This window comes from Garra rufa, chromosome 4 (genome assembly GCF_049309525.1).
Source record: "Garra rufa chromosome 4, GarRuf1.0, whole genome shotgun sequence".
NCBI classification, from domain to species: Eukaryota; Metazoa; Chordata; class Actinopteri; order Cypriniformes; family Cyprinidae; genus Garra; species Garra rufa.
In genome coordinates this window covers 22,075,504-22,095,554 of record NC_133364.1, presented here as the reverse complement: position 1 = coordinate 22,095,554, position 20,051 = coordinate 22,075,504, and the positions used below count along the sequence as shown (strand labels likewise).

The following is a 20,051-nucleotide window of genomic DNA, read 5'->3' as shown; positions in this document are numbered from 1 at the left end:
ATTTGTTTTATATTTGTTTGTAGTATGTTGGTTAACATAAGAAGATGCAAAATATACGGTGGCCGAGAGAGCTCAACATGCTGCAACTTAAGAAAACACATGCATTGCAAACAGAAAAAAACGACAACAAATTGACGAACCCATCTGGGACCGGATTATTAGAGCAGAGGTGTTATCGGTGAACTAAAAGCTGATAAAGATGAACTATCACCTTTTAGTTCACCGACAACACCTCTGCTCTGACCAACAGCCACTGAACAAATAATCAGGTCCCAGATGGGTTCGTCACTTTTTGAGGTCCCCCTGAAACATTTCCGTTGTGGTCCGTGCTATTTGCAGCTCGTTCGTGTGTTTGCAGCGCGTTTCCGTATTTGTGTTTGCGTTGCGGGGATTTGCAGCGCCTGTTGTTGGAGCAGAGAGCTGAAGAGACGCATGTGCCTGCTGCCTCATTCTGAGCCTGAAAACAAAAAACACTCTTCAACACCACCACCACCATCATCATCATCATCATGGTGACTTAATATATCTATTATGAAAAGAACTTACCCTCTGTTTAGTGGACAATCTGTGAAAAAAAAGTATATTAGATATGTATATTAAATATTAAAATGTAGTACGTTTCTTTAGATCAGAGTAATTTTGCAATGACCTTTCTTCAGATTTTTTTGTCTGATATCCCCTAAAATTGGCAAATGAGCTCATTTTAAAACATTAAGTCTTAATCCACCTTGATTCTCCCATGGATTGACCTAAAATTTTGACAATTTAATCAGTGCTAGGAAGCTCTAGTGTGTCAGTTGTTCAGAAGTTTGTGTACTTGTTTTGGTTGGTAAAAAGAGTATTTATTTTCAACCACAAACTAGGTTTGTGTTGCGCTGTAATGTGAATAAATCATTTGTGATTTTGTGCTTCAGTTACAGCTCACTTAATCGGTCAAAATATTTCTTATAACATCTATTCTGTGGACGTTTCCTGTTTTGAAAAGCATGTGTTCATGTTCAAGTGTAGCTATGAGCTTTACAGGAAGAGAAATTAATAGACAGGATTAGCATTTATCATTACATTTATAATATCAATGCATTAGACATAACATGACAATGCAAGTGGCATCTGCAAACCAATGATGTAAGAGTTTTTCTTAGAACTGACTTCTCTCTCTACCTTATTTTTGCTGGGTCAACGAAAATTTTAGTGGATGTGTGAAGTCAGTTTCCTTAAGACTCAAAATACTTTTTGTGTTAGTTTTGTGTTTCCAAGCATTTCACTAATATGCTAATATGTTTCTTTATTTTACATACACTTATTGGTAGAAGCACAGTTTGTCTTTTATTGTACGAATCACAGAACTGATACTCACATGCAGCTTGAGGAAGGAAGTGCATCTGAAAAAGACAAACACATACACAGCACATGGTTTTGCAGCAGGGCCTCTCTTTGGTTTTGGGGGTTTGTGAAGGAGTACTGAATTTAAACTTCTTTGTAGGATATACTCTTGTATTTTATTTTATATACTGTACCTTCTTGTGTTTAAATGTAATTTGAATTTATAAAATTATTTTAAGTCACATTGGCTGCAGCTCATTTTGACTAAAATCTAAAAATTTGAAAACACCAGAATTAATTACTTAAAGGGTCATTTGGATTTTTGAAAAAGGCACTTCATACACTTTCTTGTCCACCACTAATACAATTTATTTAAAGCCACTCACCTTGTGCGGAGAGCTGAGGGATTCTTTGACGCACCAACTTCACAACATGATCTCCATATTCCATGTTTGGGTTGAGTTAAATATTTATTTTTAAGTTTAAAAACCAACAAACATTCAAATTTGTCTGTATCACATAAACTGTATGCTCTCTCCACCTTCACCCACACATGGCTCCAATTAACCACTCATTATACAGAATTCCATTTCAAAATAGAAGTCATCACTTTTAAATCACAGTTCATGTCAACAATAAAATCCAGAATTTATAAAATGGCTCCAAGCAGAAAACATAACAAATGTTCCAAATAAATTATATTTCTGCCTTAAAGCATAGCAAATATATATATATATATATATATATATATATATATATATATATATATATATATATATATATTTACCCAAGTGATCTGTGTCTGTGAATGGCCACATAGAGCCAGTCATTAATCGAGGAGGTGGTAAATTATGTATCACCACAAGGGTGCGCTGTTCTTCTGTTCAATTCATCCAGTCATTGTTTCTGAACTAAACCTTTAACTAGTAAAAGTATTTATATACGTATAAAAACAGGATACAAAATAACCTAGCTAGTCTATGACTGTGTACATGTTTCAGAATGTAAAGAGCATATTTAAGTTTATACACAACATTAAGCATTTGTAAATGTGTTTTATGAGTACATTTAAGTTTTTGTATATGCGTAAATTGACCAAAATGCTTCTCATCTAGCTTGCAGAAGTTCCTATTTTATTTTCCATGTGTCCACAATAAAATAATTTCCATTTAAAAAATAAATAAATTGTATGGCGTTTTCATACAAAAAAGATAAAAGTTACGAGACTAAAATTAACCAGTTGTATTTTTTCATGAAATGTGCATAAAATATAGCTCATAAATGTTAAATTATTAAGTAAATTATTAATACTTGTACTTGCTAGCTAGTCAAATTTGATCCATGAGTCGACAAGCAATTTATCTCTAGAAGGTGTTAAATTGTGTTGAACCACAAAGCTTCGCTGTTTTTTTTTTAATATCCAATGTGCATAGCCACATTGCCTTGGAGATTTCTTAAGGTGCTGTGTACTAATAGTAAAAAATGATTGTTTGTTGCCATTTCCTAAAGCACATTTAAACTGCTAACAGAGGTGTCTGGTTATATAACAACAGCAACAGAATATAATTTCCATTCTTAAATCACTGTGGGGTTCTTCTTTTCCATCCCATTAGGTACTGCAGCATCCCTCTTTCATCCCTCAAAGGTCAGGAGCAGGACTAAAAGCATTGGTCTAGTGGTAAGTAGCTTTTAAGACATTCTAGTTGATTAAACAATTAAAGGTTATCCTAAATTATAGTGCTGCTTAAAAGTGATCTATTTTCACTCTAAAGTTACTCAAAAGAAAAGTTAACATCATGGTAGGCCTACTTGATAACCACTTGCTTGACCGACACAAAATAGGTGTCATTTTAAAGCTTAGAAGCTTGGCTTTACGATGAATATAACAAAATATTAAATGTGCGTAGTACATAGCATTAAAAAAAGACTTGATCTACTTAAAATGCGATCTGTAAAAGCCTCATACATACAGTAACAGATAGTATTGTGTTGTTTATGGTTGAAACATTCTCAACTAGCAAAATCTAAAAATCATATTTCGTCACCTTAGAATTATAAGGTTCTATCTGCATTCTGAGCACTTTTGCGATATTAAGCTTCAAAGTTTTTGCATTCCATAGACTTCTGTAGATAGAACCATTTTAGTTGTCTAAAAAAAGGCCCAAAATGTACACAGCTTACAAAAGAAACATCAAATAATGTAAAGAAGTTGTCACAGAATAAGAATATGTGAATAACTCAATTTTGACAAAAACTTTGGAAAACAAGATCACATAGCTTTATTTAGAGCAGGTGTTCTCGATTTAAACGAGCCCAAACACAACATAAAATGATGCGTAGATCGTGAGAAAATGATAATTTAAATGATATGCTGTTTAGTTAAAGCTATCGACTTTTTGGATCATGCCGCAGTGTTCTCCAGTTTAACTTGATCTCAGGTATTACACATGTAAGTAGTTCTTATGCTCAGTAAAACACGTTTGGAGATTTATAGAGGCTTTGGGACTTCTGAAAAAAGCTACCTTGGTTCCAAATGCCATAACTTTTGATTGCTTTAAGATATCAACATAAAATTAGATATGAATGTAAACAAGCCCAAACTGGATTTTATACCTAGTCACAGATGCTTTCTAATAGTCATCATGTCAAACAAGAATAATAACAAAATAAATCAATACATTTTCACTTTTTCTTGGCTTAATATAAGGTCAGTAACTTTTGACCAGAACACCAAATTAAGCAAATGATTTTCAACACAACACAAAATTGTTTTATAATAATTTGATAATGATAAAGAAGTTGATTATGTAGCACTTTATAGACTTTTACTGACTCTTGAAAAGTCACGTAAATCCACAAATCATAAACATACATTTTTTGCAACAGCAAAAAAAATTTAAGAGAAAGAAAATTATTTTGTTTTGCTTATAATGATAGTTGAGCTCATAGTTGAGACATTTAAATGCATCTCCTGATGGATCCATCACTACAGATGACATACAGCATCCCCAGATCAAAAGTCACATGTTTGTGGCCATTGGGACAGATTACAACATTTGTCCAACTTGATCCAGGGGGATTCGATATAGTGACACCAGCTCTAAAATACACAAGAGTAATGGTTTCTGCTAAGGAAAATAATTTAATTTTTCTACATAATTGTCCATTTCTGTGAACTAAACAAACTTTTATTACTTTTATTGTAATACAAGTGTTTTGTAGCTCACCTTATATATAAATTCCCTTGAGCGTCAACACCAAAGACGTTGCCATCACTTGCTACTTCGACCATGGACAGAGCTCCAGCAACGGCCTCAAAAGTACCTGAACCTCCACAGGAAGCACCTGTAACAGACTGATACACAAAAAAGTAAGAATTTAAAGCCTAGAATTAGAAGTTGCCTATTTTACTGATGTACTTTACAAGATTCTGAATCCTAGTGGTACACTTACCCTTCTGATGACGACATTCCCTGCAGCATTCACTCCCCAACAGCTGTACGGGCCACAACTGTAGTACTTCAGCTTTCCTGCAAGCTGTACCCAAAGAGCATCACCAGATGGCCTGACATTGTTAGCATCCTTATTTAAACAGAAGACGTCATCTATCGGTGAAACACCTACAATAATCTGGTCACCTCCGGCATCTACTTGTTTGAGTTGAATGCCTGACGGTAAAAAGAAGAGACTGAATGAAAAAAGTCAGTATATAGACAGACTAAACATCTCAAACATTAAGGCCACAAAACACAGCAGCAGAATATGTCATCCTGTATTTGAGTCCTAAATACAGTTACATTCACACACAGCAGTGCAATGGAGGATTTAGTTCACTCCTGAATTAACATCTCCTAATAATAATTTAATAATTTACTCACCCCCACGTCATCCAAGATGTTCTTGGCTTTCTTTCTTTAGTTGAAACGAAATTATGGTTTCTGAGGATTTTTCTACATATGGTGAACTTCAATGGGTATCAATGGATTGAGGGTCCTAATTGCAGTTTCGATGCAGCTTCAAAGGGCTTTTTAGACCGGAAATGACACGGGCTTCTCCCAAAAGATAATAAGACGATGTACAAGAGGCATCATTGTGGAAAAAAAAAAACTCAGCTTTAATTTACATTTGAACAAAAAGTTGCATGTCCAAAATTATTCATACCCTTTGCAAACTGTCACAGTCTATGGGAAAATCCAAAGTTCTATACCATTCCAAATAGTCCAAGCTGTTCTAAAGCATCCTAATTACCCTGATTCATTGGGAACAGCTGTTTTAATCAAGTCAACAGGTGAAAAACAAAAGCTCTCTGCTGTTGGTTTGTGGACAGTCATGGCTAAGGCAAAGCAGCTCACTGAGGACCTGAGGCTGCGCATTGTGGCTGCTCACAAGTCAGGAAAGAGCTATAAGACCATATCTACATGTTTTGAAGTTAAAGTGGCTACAGTGTTCTGCACTGTGAAAAATCTCAGAGGATGTGTTCGGAAGCCAAAAGTGACAGCTGTGCTGGTCAGGAGGATAGTGAGAGAGGTAAAAAAAAAAAAGAGAGGGGGGGGGGGGGGAAATAATAATTCATTGTTATTATTCTTGTTTGACATGATGACTATTAGAAAGCATCTGTGACTACACTATATATATATATAGTGTCTATGACTTCTGCAAAAGGTCACATGCAGTTAGATCTTCGTCTGTGTACTTTGGTTCAAAAAGTTAGGGTAGGATGAAAAACTCCATCTCATTTTCTCCTCCAACTTCAAAATCGTCCGACATACTGTAAATCCTCTAATATTGGCCTGTATTCCATTAGCGGCCCGGTCTCCAACATTGGCCGGTCTCACTGTCAGCTGAGGTAAATATTGGCAGGTCTCTAATAGCGGCCGGGGCTATTATTAGAAACAACGTTTGTCAGGGCAGCAGAGTATGTGAGTGGAGCGGTGTAATTTTGAATGGAGGGAGGAGCAGATTTTTGAAAAGTCGGAGCGTTGTGGTTTTCACTCGCTCTAAGAGCGCTCCACCATCCCTCCATCATGAGTACATTCATGCCAAAGGTCCGTAATACAATTGCATATTAAGCAAGAATTCATATGTTAAACATGTTTAGCTAGCTTGATAGAGATGGATCACTCAAATCAGAAACAATGTAAAGGCTATGATGACGGCAATGGATAAGCGGTAAATTATAGTTCTCAAGGAATTATTTTGTTCCTTCTAGATACTGAATATTTTCAGGTGAAAGCATGATTTAAATGGGTACAAAACTAATTCACATGCAATCGCTCTGTCAGTAATGCATTAATACAAATGTAATGGTATCTGATTTCGAATAAACAGACCTCTGTAAGAAATGCAGCGATCCATAGGTAAAATAACTGACAAAAATGTATTTTTATTTTCATTACAAACTTTGCACGGCATAAAGCAGCAGTTATACTTTTTTAATGCTGACAATGTTATTAGCTTGGTATGTGGTAGGAACAAAGTTTGCACACTAGTGTTCCAAACTCTCCTGTTATTTTATTTTAGTATTTTTTATTTTAATATGTGTTATGAACAGGACCATTATATTTCAAACATTATTTCTGATTTTTTTTCTAATAAAGGCCTGGACCGCGATGCGCTGGAGTAAAATAAAGGCCCGGGCCTGTATTAGGGGATTTACGGTAGTTTTAGCTTTTTTGTAAAATGTGTTTGACTTTCTTTGCACGTCCGCTTTGTAAACACTGGGTTGGTATTTTCACCATGTGACTTATCTAACATGATTACGGAATGCGTGAAGTCATGGGCGCAGATCTAGTTCAAGACGAGCATTTGTGGTTAAAAAGTATATAATTTTTTAGAAAATGGCCAATCATTTTGTTAGAAAAGACGTTTATTCTTTGGCTGGGGATTGTGTAGAGCCCTTTGAAGCTGTATTGAAACTGCAATTTAGACCTTCAACCAGTTGATCCCCATTGAAGTCCACTATATGGGAAAAAAATCCTGGAATGTTTTCCTCAAAAACCTAAATGTCTTTTTGACTGAAGAAAGAAAGAACATCTTGGAAGACATGGGGGTGAAATTATCAGGACATTTTTGGTCTGGAGTGAACTTATAGAATGTTAGATGTAAGAACTGGACTAATCTGGTTCTTCTCAAGGTTTTTCTCTAATGTATACCTTGAATGTTCTGTCAGCATTACAATGCTAGAACTTGGACACACTTGGAAGCATATCACAACATTTCTTACTTGGAATTAGCTTGAAGCTTCCATCTGCAAACTTGAAGACATTGTTTGATGAATTTGCCCCTAGCTGTCCAGCAGGTCCGACAGTAAAGTGCTTCAGGGATGATCTTATCCTTTCAAATCTGGTTCCCAGGAACAGGAAGACTTCGTTGTTATCGTTCACCCCACCTTCTATCCCTAGTCCAGCATCAATCTGCTTCAGGGTACCAGGTATCACTTCACAATTCCAAGCTATGGGGAAAAATACAATAAATTAATCAGTGATGCAGATTATTCTGAAAATGGTTTCATCTTGATATGATGAATAGCCACTAGAAACACATTCATAGTTTACCTATGGAATAAAGGAACAGGCAGCAAAATAGCAGGATGCTCAAACAACCTTTCATTGTTTCTGGTCCGTTCCTAAAAAGAAAAAGAAAAAAAGAGTGTTAGCTGACATGTAGTTGCAAAGACTGAAGTAAAGTGTAACCAAAAAGATCTGCGTCTTAGCTCTCACTGATTGACATCTTTTTAGAGACAAAATGTGTAAAATTCCCTACAACATTAACAAGTTGTTTCTAGTTTATATATACAGGACCTGATATAACAATGCTAACACCAACATTACAGTTATGTACAATTATGTGTATGATTAAATGAAGCCAACCTTCTATTGTGTCAGTGGATTCGGTGATTCTTCTGTGCTCACACTACAGGTGCTGCCACAAAATTTGGAGACACTGTTGCGTGACAGTTAGCTTATATACCTGCCCTTTGTTTCCTGATTAGGTCATGTCTATCATTTACAGGAATTAGGCAGTGGTTTGAGGGGAATTTGGCTAGACCTTGGTATTTTTATGTTTTGGTATATCAGTTGTACAAGAACCTGTTTAGCTCACATTGATTGAATTCTTCTTTTCTTTATCACAAGACTGTTTTTTTTCCACATCAATGACTTACAAACTTTTGATTATCACCGATACTGTTGTGTTGTTGTTTTTTGCTTGAAAAGTTTAGAATGTCTATACCCAGTGTTGGGAGTAACACATTACAAGTAATCAGATTACTTTTTTCCAAGTAACTAGTAAGTAACTAGTAAGCAATTGAGAATCTGTGGAGGGAGCTAAAGATCAGGGTGACTGCAAGGAGACCCTCCAACCTGAAAGATTTGGAGCTCATTGCTAAAGATGAATGAGGACAAATACCAGTGGAGACATGGAAAAAGCTGGTCAGCAATTATAGGAAGCGTTTGAATGCTGTAATAGCCAATAAAGGCTTTTCTATTGATTATTGAGAAGGGTATGAATAATTTTGGACACACTTTTTGTTCAAATGTAAATAAAAGCTGATTAATAATTTCCACAATCATGCCTCTTGTACATCGTCTTATTATCTTCTGGGAGATGTCTGTGTCATTTCTAATTTAAAAAAATCTTGCTGGTTGAATAAAAGTAACTTGAAGTCAGAGTTTTGCATGGGTATGAATAATTTCGGGCTTGACTGTAAAACCTACATATTTTATATGAATTCCCCAATTCATATAAATTCCTATGAATGACTTACCCCTAACCCCACTGCTAAACCTACCAGTCACTGGGGTCTAGACAAATCTGAAAAAACGTACGAGTAAGGTTGTACGAATTAGCCACCTCGTAAAATACAAATTGGTTGTGAGATAACATTGGAATTTGACACAAATAACATTAATATCATTTATGCATTTAATCCCATTTTATTAAATAATGTCTTTGTTGCTTACCTTCAATGATCCAATTCAACCAATTCAGCTAATAAGCAAGAAATACTTTAGATAAACTAAAACCACTACATTTGTGCATTATTTTTTTTATATATCTGAAGACTGTTTACTATTATAAGACTGTTATACTATTCTTCTCTTGCGTTCTACTGTACAGATGTGAATTTACTTTTTCTTTAGTCTGAGGCTTATTCATTTAAAAAAAATAACGCAAAAGTTTGCATTAGTTTTAAATCTTTAATTAGTTATTATAGTATAGTAATTAGTTACTTTTTTAGGGAGTAAAGCAATATTGTAATGCATTACTTTTAAAAATAACTTTTCCCCACACTGTCAATACCTGACTGTGTGAAACTGATAATCACTGTGTTAAATGTGTTAAACGTAACCAACTTAACTACACACAACAACATATATAAAGAAAAATATCAGAGCATACAAAAATAAATAGTTTGTACAAAAAATATATATAGGGTACAACGGGGCTAAAGGCAGCCTGAGGTAAAAGGCGCCTTTGATATTATTTTCCTCCAAACCACAGGCAGAAAAATGTGCCATAGCACTTTCTAAAACATCCACTTTTCAAGATACACGTGCAATTTTGGCTGAGGCTTGACTCGATCGCGGGCAGCAGCGCAAAGCGATTCTGTGCTTACTTGATCTAATATTTGATGTTTTTAAAAATGTTGTAGATTTAAGAGGCAAATGAGAATAGCTAAAATTCTTAAATATATTTTGAGACAGAGGTCTTCCTCATTTTCATTTTCAATGTTTTGTTTAAGATAATTAAAGCAACAGTTTTTAAATAACGAAAGAATATGTAAAAGCATAGTATTTGGGATAAAAAGCACTCCTGCTGTTAAGGCATAATAATTAACATGATAATTAATAGAAGGCTGACTTTTCCATTTGTTGACATGACATGGTTAGATTCAGATGGTAAATATTATATATTATGTTGGGTGTCCATCTTAAAGATAATCACCATGTTTAGAACGAAACCATCATATTTAAAAACATGCTATTAATCATATCATACAATAAAATATAATTTGTTGTTACTACTGTAAATCTATATTAAATTACTATGGGATCTCCTTCAATGGTTTCAGTATCTTTACATTTTAAAATGTAATTTGTTTTTGTATTTTAAAATATATGTTTTATTTTAATGACAGTGTATTTATTAGACAAAAATATAATTATTTTATTTATCAAAATAAGCAGAAAATAGTACAAACTTTGCTAAAGTGATTGTTTTAAACAAGTATTAACTCAGACATTATTAAAAAAAAACATTTTAGCCTAATTTAACTAAAGTATATGTATCATACTGTGTGCCTTTTACCCCATGCGAGCCTTTTACCTTGTGAGTGGGGTAAAAGGCCCCTCTTTCCACCTTATACATTTATAAGATTTTTAAACAAAATAAACAACTTATATGATTTATTTTCACACAAAATCTGTTGCTCCATAAATGTTCAATACAAACTTATATATTTTTCGGCAATCATACACTTTGGCCACAGTGAAAAGCACACCTTTTTCTTAAATTGTGCCTTTAGCCCTGTTGTACCCTACTATAAATGGTTTGTTAATAATTGTATAATTAGTATACCAACCTGATCTCAAGACGAAACGTGCCTGTGGGAACTTTTTTGCAAGATGCAAAATATGTGCCGCCAAGTAAGTTTCGTGACATATTCGATGTGAAAAGTCCACAGAGTGGCTCTAAAAGAGTGTTCTTTTTTTTTCCTTGAACAGATGAACGTACATATGGTACGTTTGACGTGACGTTTGTTTTTTTATACGTGCCACCGCAGCTCTGACTTGAAATGTCCGTTGAGTGGCGCTTATAACTCTTTACATATGTTTTAAAATAACGTACCATCTGCACTTCACCTAAACCTACCTGACAGGTATGTACTTCGCATTTTGTGAAAAAGTTCACACGGGTATGTTTTTAGCTTCATCTTATTTATTAGAAACATCAAATCAGTGTTTTGTGTCCAATTATTTACATAAGTGCTAAAGAGTCATGTAATAAGAGGTTGGCATTAAAAAAAATTACTTTATTACTTTATGGTTTTCCATTCCTTCTGACAAACTGAAGGGAACATCTCTCTCTATGATACATGTCAGTTTATTTTAAAATCGTGTAAATTGATTATTGAGTAATTATTGATTATAAATTATGATTATAAAGGAAATTTATTATGTAGCAATTCTTTATTCACACTTTGCAAAATAATAAAGCATACATAAAAACATGTTAATTGGTCAACAACAAATGTAACAAAGCAAAGAAAAAAATCAAGTTTAATTTTCTGTTTATAATGATAGATGAGCTCCACTGTTGGACATTTAAATGCATTTCCTGATGGATCCATCACCACAGATGACATACAGCCTCCCCAGATCAAAAGTCACATGCTTGTGGCCATTGGGACAGACAAGATATCCTAACCAACCTGTGCCAATGGGATTTGACGCAGAGACACCAGTTCTAAAATAAAATATGAAGGAATAATGTTTAATGCAAGTGAAAATTGTTCTCATATTTTACATTTGTTAACAAAATAAGCTTTTTTTTATTAGCTTACCTCTGAAATAAAGACCCCTGAGTGTCAACAGCAAATACGCTGCCGTCAGTCGCTACCTCAACCATGGACATACTTCCAGAAAGAATATCAAAAACACCCACCCCTCCACAGGAAGCACCCGCTACACCCTGTGCAACACAACAAGATACATAAAACTCACTTAGTGCGCGATTACATCTATTTTCAAGTCTTTTAATGTAACAAAGCTGCTTAGAACTATAAGCTGCCTATTTCAGTTATGTACTTTACAAGATTCGGAATCCTTAGTGGTACACTTACCCTTCTGATGACAATATTTCCAGCGGCGTTCACTCCCCAACAGCTGTACGGGCCACAGCTGTAGTACTTCAGCTTTCCTGCAAGCTGTACCCAAGGAAAATTACTGGCTGACCCAATGTTGTTAGCATCCTTACTTAAGCAGAAGATGTCATCTAGCGGAGTAACGCCTACAATAATCTGGTCACCGCCAGCATCCACCTGTTTAAAAGTGACTGACATTAAAATACAGAGAATGAGTAAAAAAAGAATAGTGTGTATCTTTAATATTTAATTATTGGCTTATTTACTTACCTGGAATCGAGCTGAATTGACCACTCTGAAACTTAAAGACGCTGTTTGATAAATTCACCGCTAGTTCTCCGGCAGGTCCGACGGTAAAGTGCCTCATTATTACATTTATCCTTCTAAACTCATTCTCCAGCAACAGGAAGACTTCATTTTTATCGTTCACCCCACCTACTATCCCAACCCCAGCATCAATCTGCTTCAGGTTACCAGGAACCACTTCACACTCCAAAGCTATGGGGAAAAATATAATAGCATTTATTAAAAAAAAAATGTATTACTATACAGTATGTTCACGAATCCTTAAAAACACATTCATAGTTTACCAAGAGTATAATGGAGGAGGCAGAGTAGAAGGACGCACTGAATAACTTTCATTGTTCCACAATGAAGTATTTGCCTGGTTCCGTTCCTGAAAAGAAAAGAAATATGTCTATTACCTCAGAAAAAGACACTGACTTGTGTCTTTTCTAACATTAACAACACAGTTATTAAATTATTAAACAAAGCTAACCTTGTATCAGTGGATTGAGCGATTCTCCTGTGCTCACACTACAGGTGCCGCCACAAAGTTTGGAGACAGTGTTGCGTGACAGTTATATAGCACTTTGCTTCCTGATTCTGTAAGGGCAGCTGTTGATACTGTAAGTGGAGGGGGAATTTGGCCAGATGATTTAGAAGAATCTTCACTCTTTATTTCCAAGTACACTGATCACATTTTTTGTTCTGTTTGTGTGCAGTGTGCACCCATGACCAATTTGTCCACATGCCATGGTTTTGATATCACTGTTCTCCCCTCCACTAAATGATAAGTTAGATTGCTTCCTTGCTGGAGGTTACCTATACACTGTTTTAATTATGTATCACTTTAACTACATCATTTATGCAGCATGAAACTAGCTTAACATTCATGACAAAAACCAGTGTTATGTCTTTGATTTCGTTCTTAAACAAGATCAGTCTATCGTCCATCCTCACAGTTCACGTTTCATCGCGAAAAATGCTCTATAATTATGTCCGGGATTTTATTTAAACTGCTTGACCTATAAAACCTGTACGCCCTTTGTCAATGGGGAGACAACAGTGCTCTGTAAAAGACCAATTATGATGGTTTCTCATAAATAGTCATTTATGAAAAAAAGAGCACGGTTATTTGTAAATGTAGGAACAAAGTACCTGATGACTATAGAAAAAAAAAACAAAAGTGAAAGCACTACAAAGCAATCACAAGTAAACTGATAACATTTTAACATTCCCATTCTTCCATTGTTGTTTTGAACCAAGTATACAAATAAGTTTCCGTTTGTTTTTAAATGACCCTGTTCAACTGTTGCATTTCTCTCATACATTTTACAGTGTTCTAAAATAACTTTGCATTTTCCCCCGATTCTACTGCTCAAGTCTTTTTTGTGCAAAAACTTTTTCTGCGTGAACTGCCCCTTATAAACAAATAAAGGTTCTTTATTGGCATTGATACTTCCAAGAGGAACCTTGAACATCTGTTGATTCTTTATAATGGAAAAAAAAATCTTTAGATTATTAAAATATTCTTCACACTAAGAAAAAAATTGTTCTTTAAATAACTGAAAAGTTATTTTAGTGAACTTTCTATGGCTCACCAAAAGGCATCACTATGAAAAACTTCTATTGGAACCTTTATACAAATAGTGCTGGCAGTTTTTTCTAGGTTTTACATATAATAATAGTGTCATTACCCTGCTGAAAAAGAAACCTGACCTGCTCAGGAAGTGGCAAAAAAAAAAAAAAAAACACTCTAAAACCAGCCTACTGAACAGCTATGACCAGCTTTAACCAGCCAACCAGTTTTGGCCACTTCCTAAGCTGGCAGGCTGGGAGATTGGAACAACCAGCTAAAACCAGCTACTTCTAAGACCAGACAACCAGCCTATGCTGGAACCAGCCTAAAGCAGAGTATTCATCTGAAGTTAGTTCAGTGTTATCCCAGTTCAGTTGAATAGCAAAAGTGAATCAGTTGTACTATATTACTATTGTTGTTCTCCATTACCTGGCACACGTACAAAACAAGATGTACGAACAGATAAGAAGATCAGATTAGAAGATACCATCCGTAATGCCAATCCTTGTGAAAGCACTAGAAAGAATGAATGTAACTAAATACATAAGAATCAAGCTATGAGAATTGTTCGTTCCAAACTGTTTTGATAATTATTTCAATTACACTTCTGACACTTTAGGTCATTTAATTACCTCCTGAAAATGTTCCCTGTCAAAAAACAAACAAATAAACAAAAAAACAGCTAAAACCAGCCTAGGCTGGTTGGCTGGATTTAGCTGGTCATCAGGCTGATTTTAGAGGAGTTTTATCCACTTTCCCAGCCTGACCAGCCTGGTCAGCTAAAACCAGCTACTTCCAGCTTAAAACAGCTTAGACCAGCCAATCAGCCTAGCAGGTTTTCAGCAGGATTGTCATGTGTCAGCATCACGTTTCATATGGTCAGGCTTAATGTGGAGAAATGTGATTGTATTCCCCACTTGAGTTATTGTTAGTTGAATGACGGATAGTTTGATTTTTAATAAAGGCATGGGGTGGGGGAGGGGTATAGCCTACGCCATAAACACTGTGAGATACAGTGAGAAAAGCTTGGTAACTAAAATATGTTATATCATTCCAAAACGACAGGAAATATTGAATCAGTCTCTTCACCAGATCAGCCAAAGACAGAGGAAGCTATGAAATAGCAAAAAGCAGTAGGCGAAGTTATGCTAAAAAATAACGAGTTTATTGAGTTATCTTTGAATATCTTTCAGTTCTCAGCACTTTGTCCGAACTTAATTCCTTTTTCATCTACCCATCACAAGTTCAACAACTGCTATTTTACCAAATCAAAAGCAACGAAAATAAAATGTAAAGACAAATAGGCTATTTTTGTGATGAAAACACAAAATCATTAAACAACTGTAACAACTACTGCAAGAGAAAGTAGAAGAGAAGTAACGACAAATTATTAACATCTTAAATGATTATATGATTACTTCTTAAATGATTATATGATTAAATGCAAAAAATAAAGTACATTATTGCATATTATAACGCACACACACACAAAATAATATATAAGGACATAAAGTATGTTGAGATTAGACAAGTAGTTGAAGCTTTGCCTGCATGTTAAAGACATTACAAAAAAGTCAACAGGCTTAGGATATGTACAAAATTCGACAGTCTATACAAATATATGAAAACAATTTTTTTCTTTGTGTTAGTCCACTTTCTTAGGAATGTAAAATAAAGGTAATTCATTTTAGAAAACCAGTACCAGTTTTTAAATATGTTAGATTGTGTATAAGTATTAATGTATTAAACAATCAATGAGACAAGGCAAAGATCCTTGTTAAGTTTAGCAAGTTCAGTGTCATACTAAATGATTACCATATTCATGTATGATACTTAAAGTCACTTCAAAGAATACCATCTTTTTACTCTCTAAAATCATGCCCTTGCTGAGGCCTTCTAAGGGTTACGACGTTGAACTGTTGCGTAAAGCTGAGAGGAGTCTACAAGCAGCTCTTCCTCTGATTGCTTTGACCCTATTTGTTTAGTAATCACATCTTCACTCACAATCACCTGTACTTCTCTTGCTCTTGAAGACTCTCCCATTGAGCTCTCAGTCTTTGCCAGCTCTCGTGGTTTAGAGTTTGTGAAGTCAATGGAGGAATAAATGACTGATTCTTGGTTTGTTGTGGTGGCTTCAGCAGATGACGTCATAACAGAAACAGGGTCACCTTGATTCTCCTGCAGAGCGGCCTAAAATATTTACAGAATTGAATCAGTGCTCTTTATATTCTTTAAGTTTGCTTTTAGGTTTTGGTGTTGATTGTGTGAATAAATTGTTTAGTTGTCATTTTTTTGTGTTAGTTGTAACTTACTTCATTGGTCAAAATGCTTTTTGTAGCATCTTCACTTCTAGCCTGCAGAAGTTTCATATTCTGTTTTCTGAAAAGTATTAGTTCATGATTAATATCAGCTTTATACCAAAGTCCAAAACATGATAGATTGTATTTGCATATCACAATAGCAATGCAAACAATCAAATACAAACAGAGAATCATAACAGTTTAAGAAGAAACACATTTTTTTGTAACTTTTCTTGAAAGTTATATTACATTTTATTCAAAACGGATGACATTTCACAATAGCCGCTACTTGGAATAAAGTTATATTTAAATATTTCCCTCCCCATAACTGGGTAAATCACTTTCATCTGCACCATGTCCAAAAAAAATATAATATAATTAGTCAGCTTATTGTCATATGCCAAATCTTTCCTGTAACAATTCTCTTTCAAAGTGATTTGTTTACAAGTGTTCTATTTTGTTTACAAGTGTTCTATTGCTTGTTTTTTTATATCACCTACCGTACATATGTATATGTAATGGCACACATCGTTAAGACCACCAAAGCACCAACAGCAACTTCAATCAGCACAGATGAATGATTCAAACCTTAACAGGAAAAAATAAATATTTGGAAAATATGATGAGCAAGAAAATCAATTAGAAAATCATATCATAATTGTTAATCAACAAAAAAAACACTATGGCAGGGAATAACTGTTACTATGTTACTAGGCTGGTGCATGCATAATTTACACTTTTGTTTATTAGAACTGAAACTCACATTTAACAGGAGGAAGCAGCAGAAACAGTTGACTTGCATTGCCATGAATGTTTTTGCTGACACACTTCAGAGTGGATGTGTGTGAGAGAGACTGATGTAGAGTGATGGAGCTCCTCAAGCCTGTGCTGCTCAATCGCTCTTCACTGATAAACGTGTTTGAAGAGTTAGTGACAGGACGTCCAGACAGATGCCACTCCAGTTCAGGAGAGGGATTCCCATCAACCTCACAGACATACACAGATACATTCCTAATGATACAGCTGCAGGAAGAAGAGATTTTAGGTGCATCTGAAAAAGAGAAAAAAAGATATGGTGAGAAGCATATAGAATTATAGGTGTTTTATGGTGAACAAGAGAACATAAATCTTACACTGAACATGTAATGTGATGTTGTTCTGTGCAGTTTTGTTCTTGTCGTGTAGCTGGTAGGTTATAGTGCAGGTGAAAGTGACTCTGTGCTGATGGTGAGTAGCAGTGAAGTTCAGATCAGAGATGAGGATGAGCTCCTGTAGTCTGCTGCTCTCACTGAAGGGGATTCTGGGAGTGGAGCTCCATGTGAGAGTTGGTGGAGGAGAGGAGCAGAGAGTCTCAGCAGAGCAGCGCAGACTCACAGAGCTCCCCTCCAACACCTCCTCCTGATCCTGCACCTCCTTCTGCTCCACATACAGCTGCACTGTGGGTTTGCGCGGAGACTCTGAAACAAACATATGATTCTGAGAAATGACCAGTCCTGTAAAATGCATGTTTTCATTTCATAATTTCAAATAATTCTGATGAAACCGCTTAAACTTTTACTATACTAGTTTAAAAATTGTCATTTACAGTAATTACAATAATGAATTTTCATGAATCATGAATTTACTCACCAATCACATTCATTGAAACACTGGTTTGTGTAAAGGTTTCTTTCAGTTTACCTTCAGTCTCAATTCTGAAATAATATTTGCCGTTATGATTTGATTTGAGGTCATAAAAGACAGTGGTACAGTTCTTGTCTTTTAATTTTCCAGTTATATTCCCTTTAATGAAGGAGTTCTGGCTTGATTCTCTTGGGTTAAACACTACTTTCTTTTTAAAATCAAACCCATCTTTGAGCCACAGTCCTGTAGCTCTCTCAGTGAGGTCTTTGTCATATGTTTCATTAATCTCAAATCTGCAGTTTATGATCACACAGGATCCACTGAGAGCTTCAATCTTCTCTTGCAGACTGATGCTGAAATCTCTACAGCAAACACCTACAACACACACATGATTTAAAAAAAAAAAACATTTTAAACAAGCAGAAACAAACAGTGAAGCATTTTGATACACCAATACAACATTGTGTTATATAAAATACAAAATATTACAAAGAAAATGTTTTCATTACTTTTACAAAACTTCAGCAGCAGTATTTTTAAAAGATAAACATTAAGCAAAATAATAGCAACTGTGAGGAAAAAAACTATTACAATTATTTAAAAAGTTGTATTAGTCTTGGGAAATGCAGCAAATGTTTCAAAGTGTCTTTTAGCAGACTATCTGAAGCACCACAGTATCACAGTTCAGCAATTAAACATGTCACATTTGTAAAAATAGATGAGAAGATGAGAAAGGAAACCACACCTTGTAAAAGAAAACTGAAAAAAAAGATTTTCTCTGCCATGTCCATGTCTTCATTAGCACACACTTTGTCCTCTGGGCAAATACACTCTTGTAACTGCAAAATTGAATTAAACAACATAGAAAACATAAATTTAGCCCTAAGAAAATAAATGCACATTGATTAAACGTTTTCAGATTTATACTAAACAGTTATTCTGGAATAACTTTTGAGAAGCATCCTACAGCTCAACAAACTGAACTGCTCTTCTAAAGAAACATCTAACGAAGAACAATACGAGTTTAAGACTTACCAGACTAAGCTCTATCCAGTGTAATATGTTTCCTAAACGCAGAAGGACACCAAGTTCTGCACTGATGATCTAAGACTGAGTGAAACTGCTCCGTGTGAACATACAGTGATATACTGAGGAGTGACGACTACTGTGCAACTTCCTTTTTCAGCGTCAGAATCATAATGGGCCTCTGTCAACCTCTGGGCCCTATGCACTCTGTCACCTTTTACCCCACCACTAGCTTAGCTTAGCTGTTCTTAGTGTTAAAAAATAAATGTCAGTTTCACCAGTTTCCTGCTTAAAGTTTTTCACATTTGCTAAGACACTAAACCCCATTCTCTGAATCAAATTCTCAATGGCCTAAACCAATTTGTCAAAAAAATAACTCTTTCTGCAAAACCTTAAACAAGTTCAGGCAGTTTAGACAGTTTGCAGATCTCATGCACTCTTTTTTTTCAAAACTCTAAACACATTCTCACTCACTAAGGCACGATTTACACTGTGATGAAGTTGTGATGCGAAACCATAAACACAAGAAAGCAAAAATTAAGCACAAATACAACACAACTGTCACAATAATTTAAACATTTTTCTCTTGTTTCTAAATACATATGAAAATACAACATATAAACCAGTACAAATTGCACAGATATGGATACATCCATCAGTCATGATATGTAGAGGAAGAGTGCACATATGAGGTGGAGGAAGAGGTGGATGAGGAACAGCAAGAGCAAGAACAGTCTTTTTAGATAAAATTAGAGCTACTGTGATAGACCATGCTGTTGTGCATGGAATGACAGAGACAGAACAAATAGTTCAGCCAAATTTGAGCAGATTGATTAATTGCAAAGTTCAAAAGAACAGCAAAAGAAAAGCAGAAGAGAATCTTGTGCAAAATAATAGCATGAGTACCACGTTAGGGTGGAAAACATGTTACATAGACGTGCTATCTTGTAAAGGCCACACCAGAGGTTTTTTTTCCCCCTGTTGCCTGCCTGCGACATAGATGAAGTACACACCCACACACACATTTTTTTGTAACTACATGCACTGGACACTG

The 20,051-nt window shown here is 35.2% G+C and overlaps 3 protein-coding genes across 3 annotated transcripts; all 3 read right to left on the bottom strand.

Annotated features, from left to right (window-relative positions):
* Window positions 1-4,281: 4,281 nt before the first annotated feature.
* On the bottom strand, window positions 4,282-7,932 carry LOC141333325 (fish-egg lectin-like). The gene is made up of 5 exons (XM_073838307.1): window positions 7,878-7,932; window positions 7,547-7,774; window positions 4,777-4,991; window positions 4,551-4,678; window positions 4,282-4,423 (listed from the first exon to the last, which is right to left on the bottom strand). The coding sequence occupies exons 1-5, from the start codon at window positions 7,930-7,932 to the stop codon at window positions 4,282-4,284; spliced, it is 768 nt and encodes a 255-aa protein (XP_073694408.1).
* A 3,716-nt stretch (window positions 7,933-11,648) lies between these two features.
* Window positions 11,649-12,850, bottom strand: LOC141333326 (fish-egg lectin-like). The gene is made up of 5 exons (XM_073838308.1): window positions 12,778-12,850; window positions 12,458-12,685; window positions 12,167-12,378; window positions 11,888-12,015; window positions 11,649-11,790 (listed from the first exon to the last, which is right to left on the bottom strand). The coding sequence occupies exons 1-5, from the start codon at window positions 12,827-12,829 to the stop codon at window positions 11,649-11,651; spliced, it is 762 nt and encodes a 253-aa protein (XP_073694409.1). The 5' UTR covers window positions 12,830-12,850.
* Window positions 12,851-15,944: 3,094 nt separating this feature from the next.
* Window positions 15,945-18,762, bottom strand: LOC141332832 (sialic acid-binding Ig-like lectin 14). Its single transcript, XM_073837788.1, has 7 exons — window positions 18,717-18,762; window positions 17,978-18,346; window positions 17,482-17,805; window positions 17,112-17,399; window positions 16,849-16,936; window positions 16,361-16,427; window positions 15,945-16,238 (listed from the first exon to the last, which is right to left on the bottom strand). Exons 1-7 carry the CDS (start codon window positions 18,760-18,762, stop codon window positions 15,945-15,947), a joined length of 1,476 nt encoding a protein of 491 aa, XP_073693889.1.
* Between the last annotated feature and the right edge of the window lie 1,289 nt (window positions 18,763-20,051).

Coding starts and splice junctions, on each gene's coding strand:
- LOC141333325 (XM_073838307.1), bottom strand. CDS start 7,932: ATGAAAGGTTGTTTGAGCATCCTGCTATTTTGCTGCCTGTTCCTTTAT. Junction 4,992..7,546: donor AAGCTTCAAGCTAATTCCAA/GTAAGAAATGTT, acceptor TTTTACCGTCAG/GCATTCAACTCAAACAAGTA. Junction 4,679..4,776: donor GGAATGTCGTCATCAGAAGG/GTAAGTGTACCA, acceptor TTTGTGTATCAG/TCTGTTACAGGTGCTTCCTG.
- LOC141333326 (XM_073838308.1), bottom strand. CDS start 12,829: ATGAAAGTTATTCAGTGCGTCCTTCTACTCTGCCTCCTCCATTATACT. Junction 12,686..12,777: donor CCTCCTCCATTATACTCTTG/GTAAACTATGAA, acceptor TTTTCCCCATAG/CTTTGGAGTGTGAAGTGGTT. Junction 12,016..12,166: donor GAAATATTGTCATCAGAAGG/GTAAGTGTACCA, acceptor TGTGTTGCACAG/GGTGTAGCGGGTGCTTCCTG.
- LOC141332832 (XM_073837788.1), bottom strand. CDS start 18,762: ATGGACATGGCAGAGAAAATCTTTTTTTTCAGTTTTCTTTTACAAG. Junction 18,347..18,716: donor TTTCAGTTTTCTTTTACAAG/GTGTGGTTTCCT, acceptor TGTGTGTTGTAG/GTGTTTGCTGTAGAGATTTC. Junction 17,400..17,481: donor CATCACATTACATGTTCAGT/GTAAGATTTATG, acceptor TCTCTTTTTCAG/ATGCACCTAAAATCTCTTCT.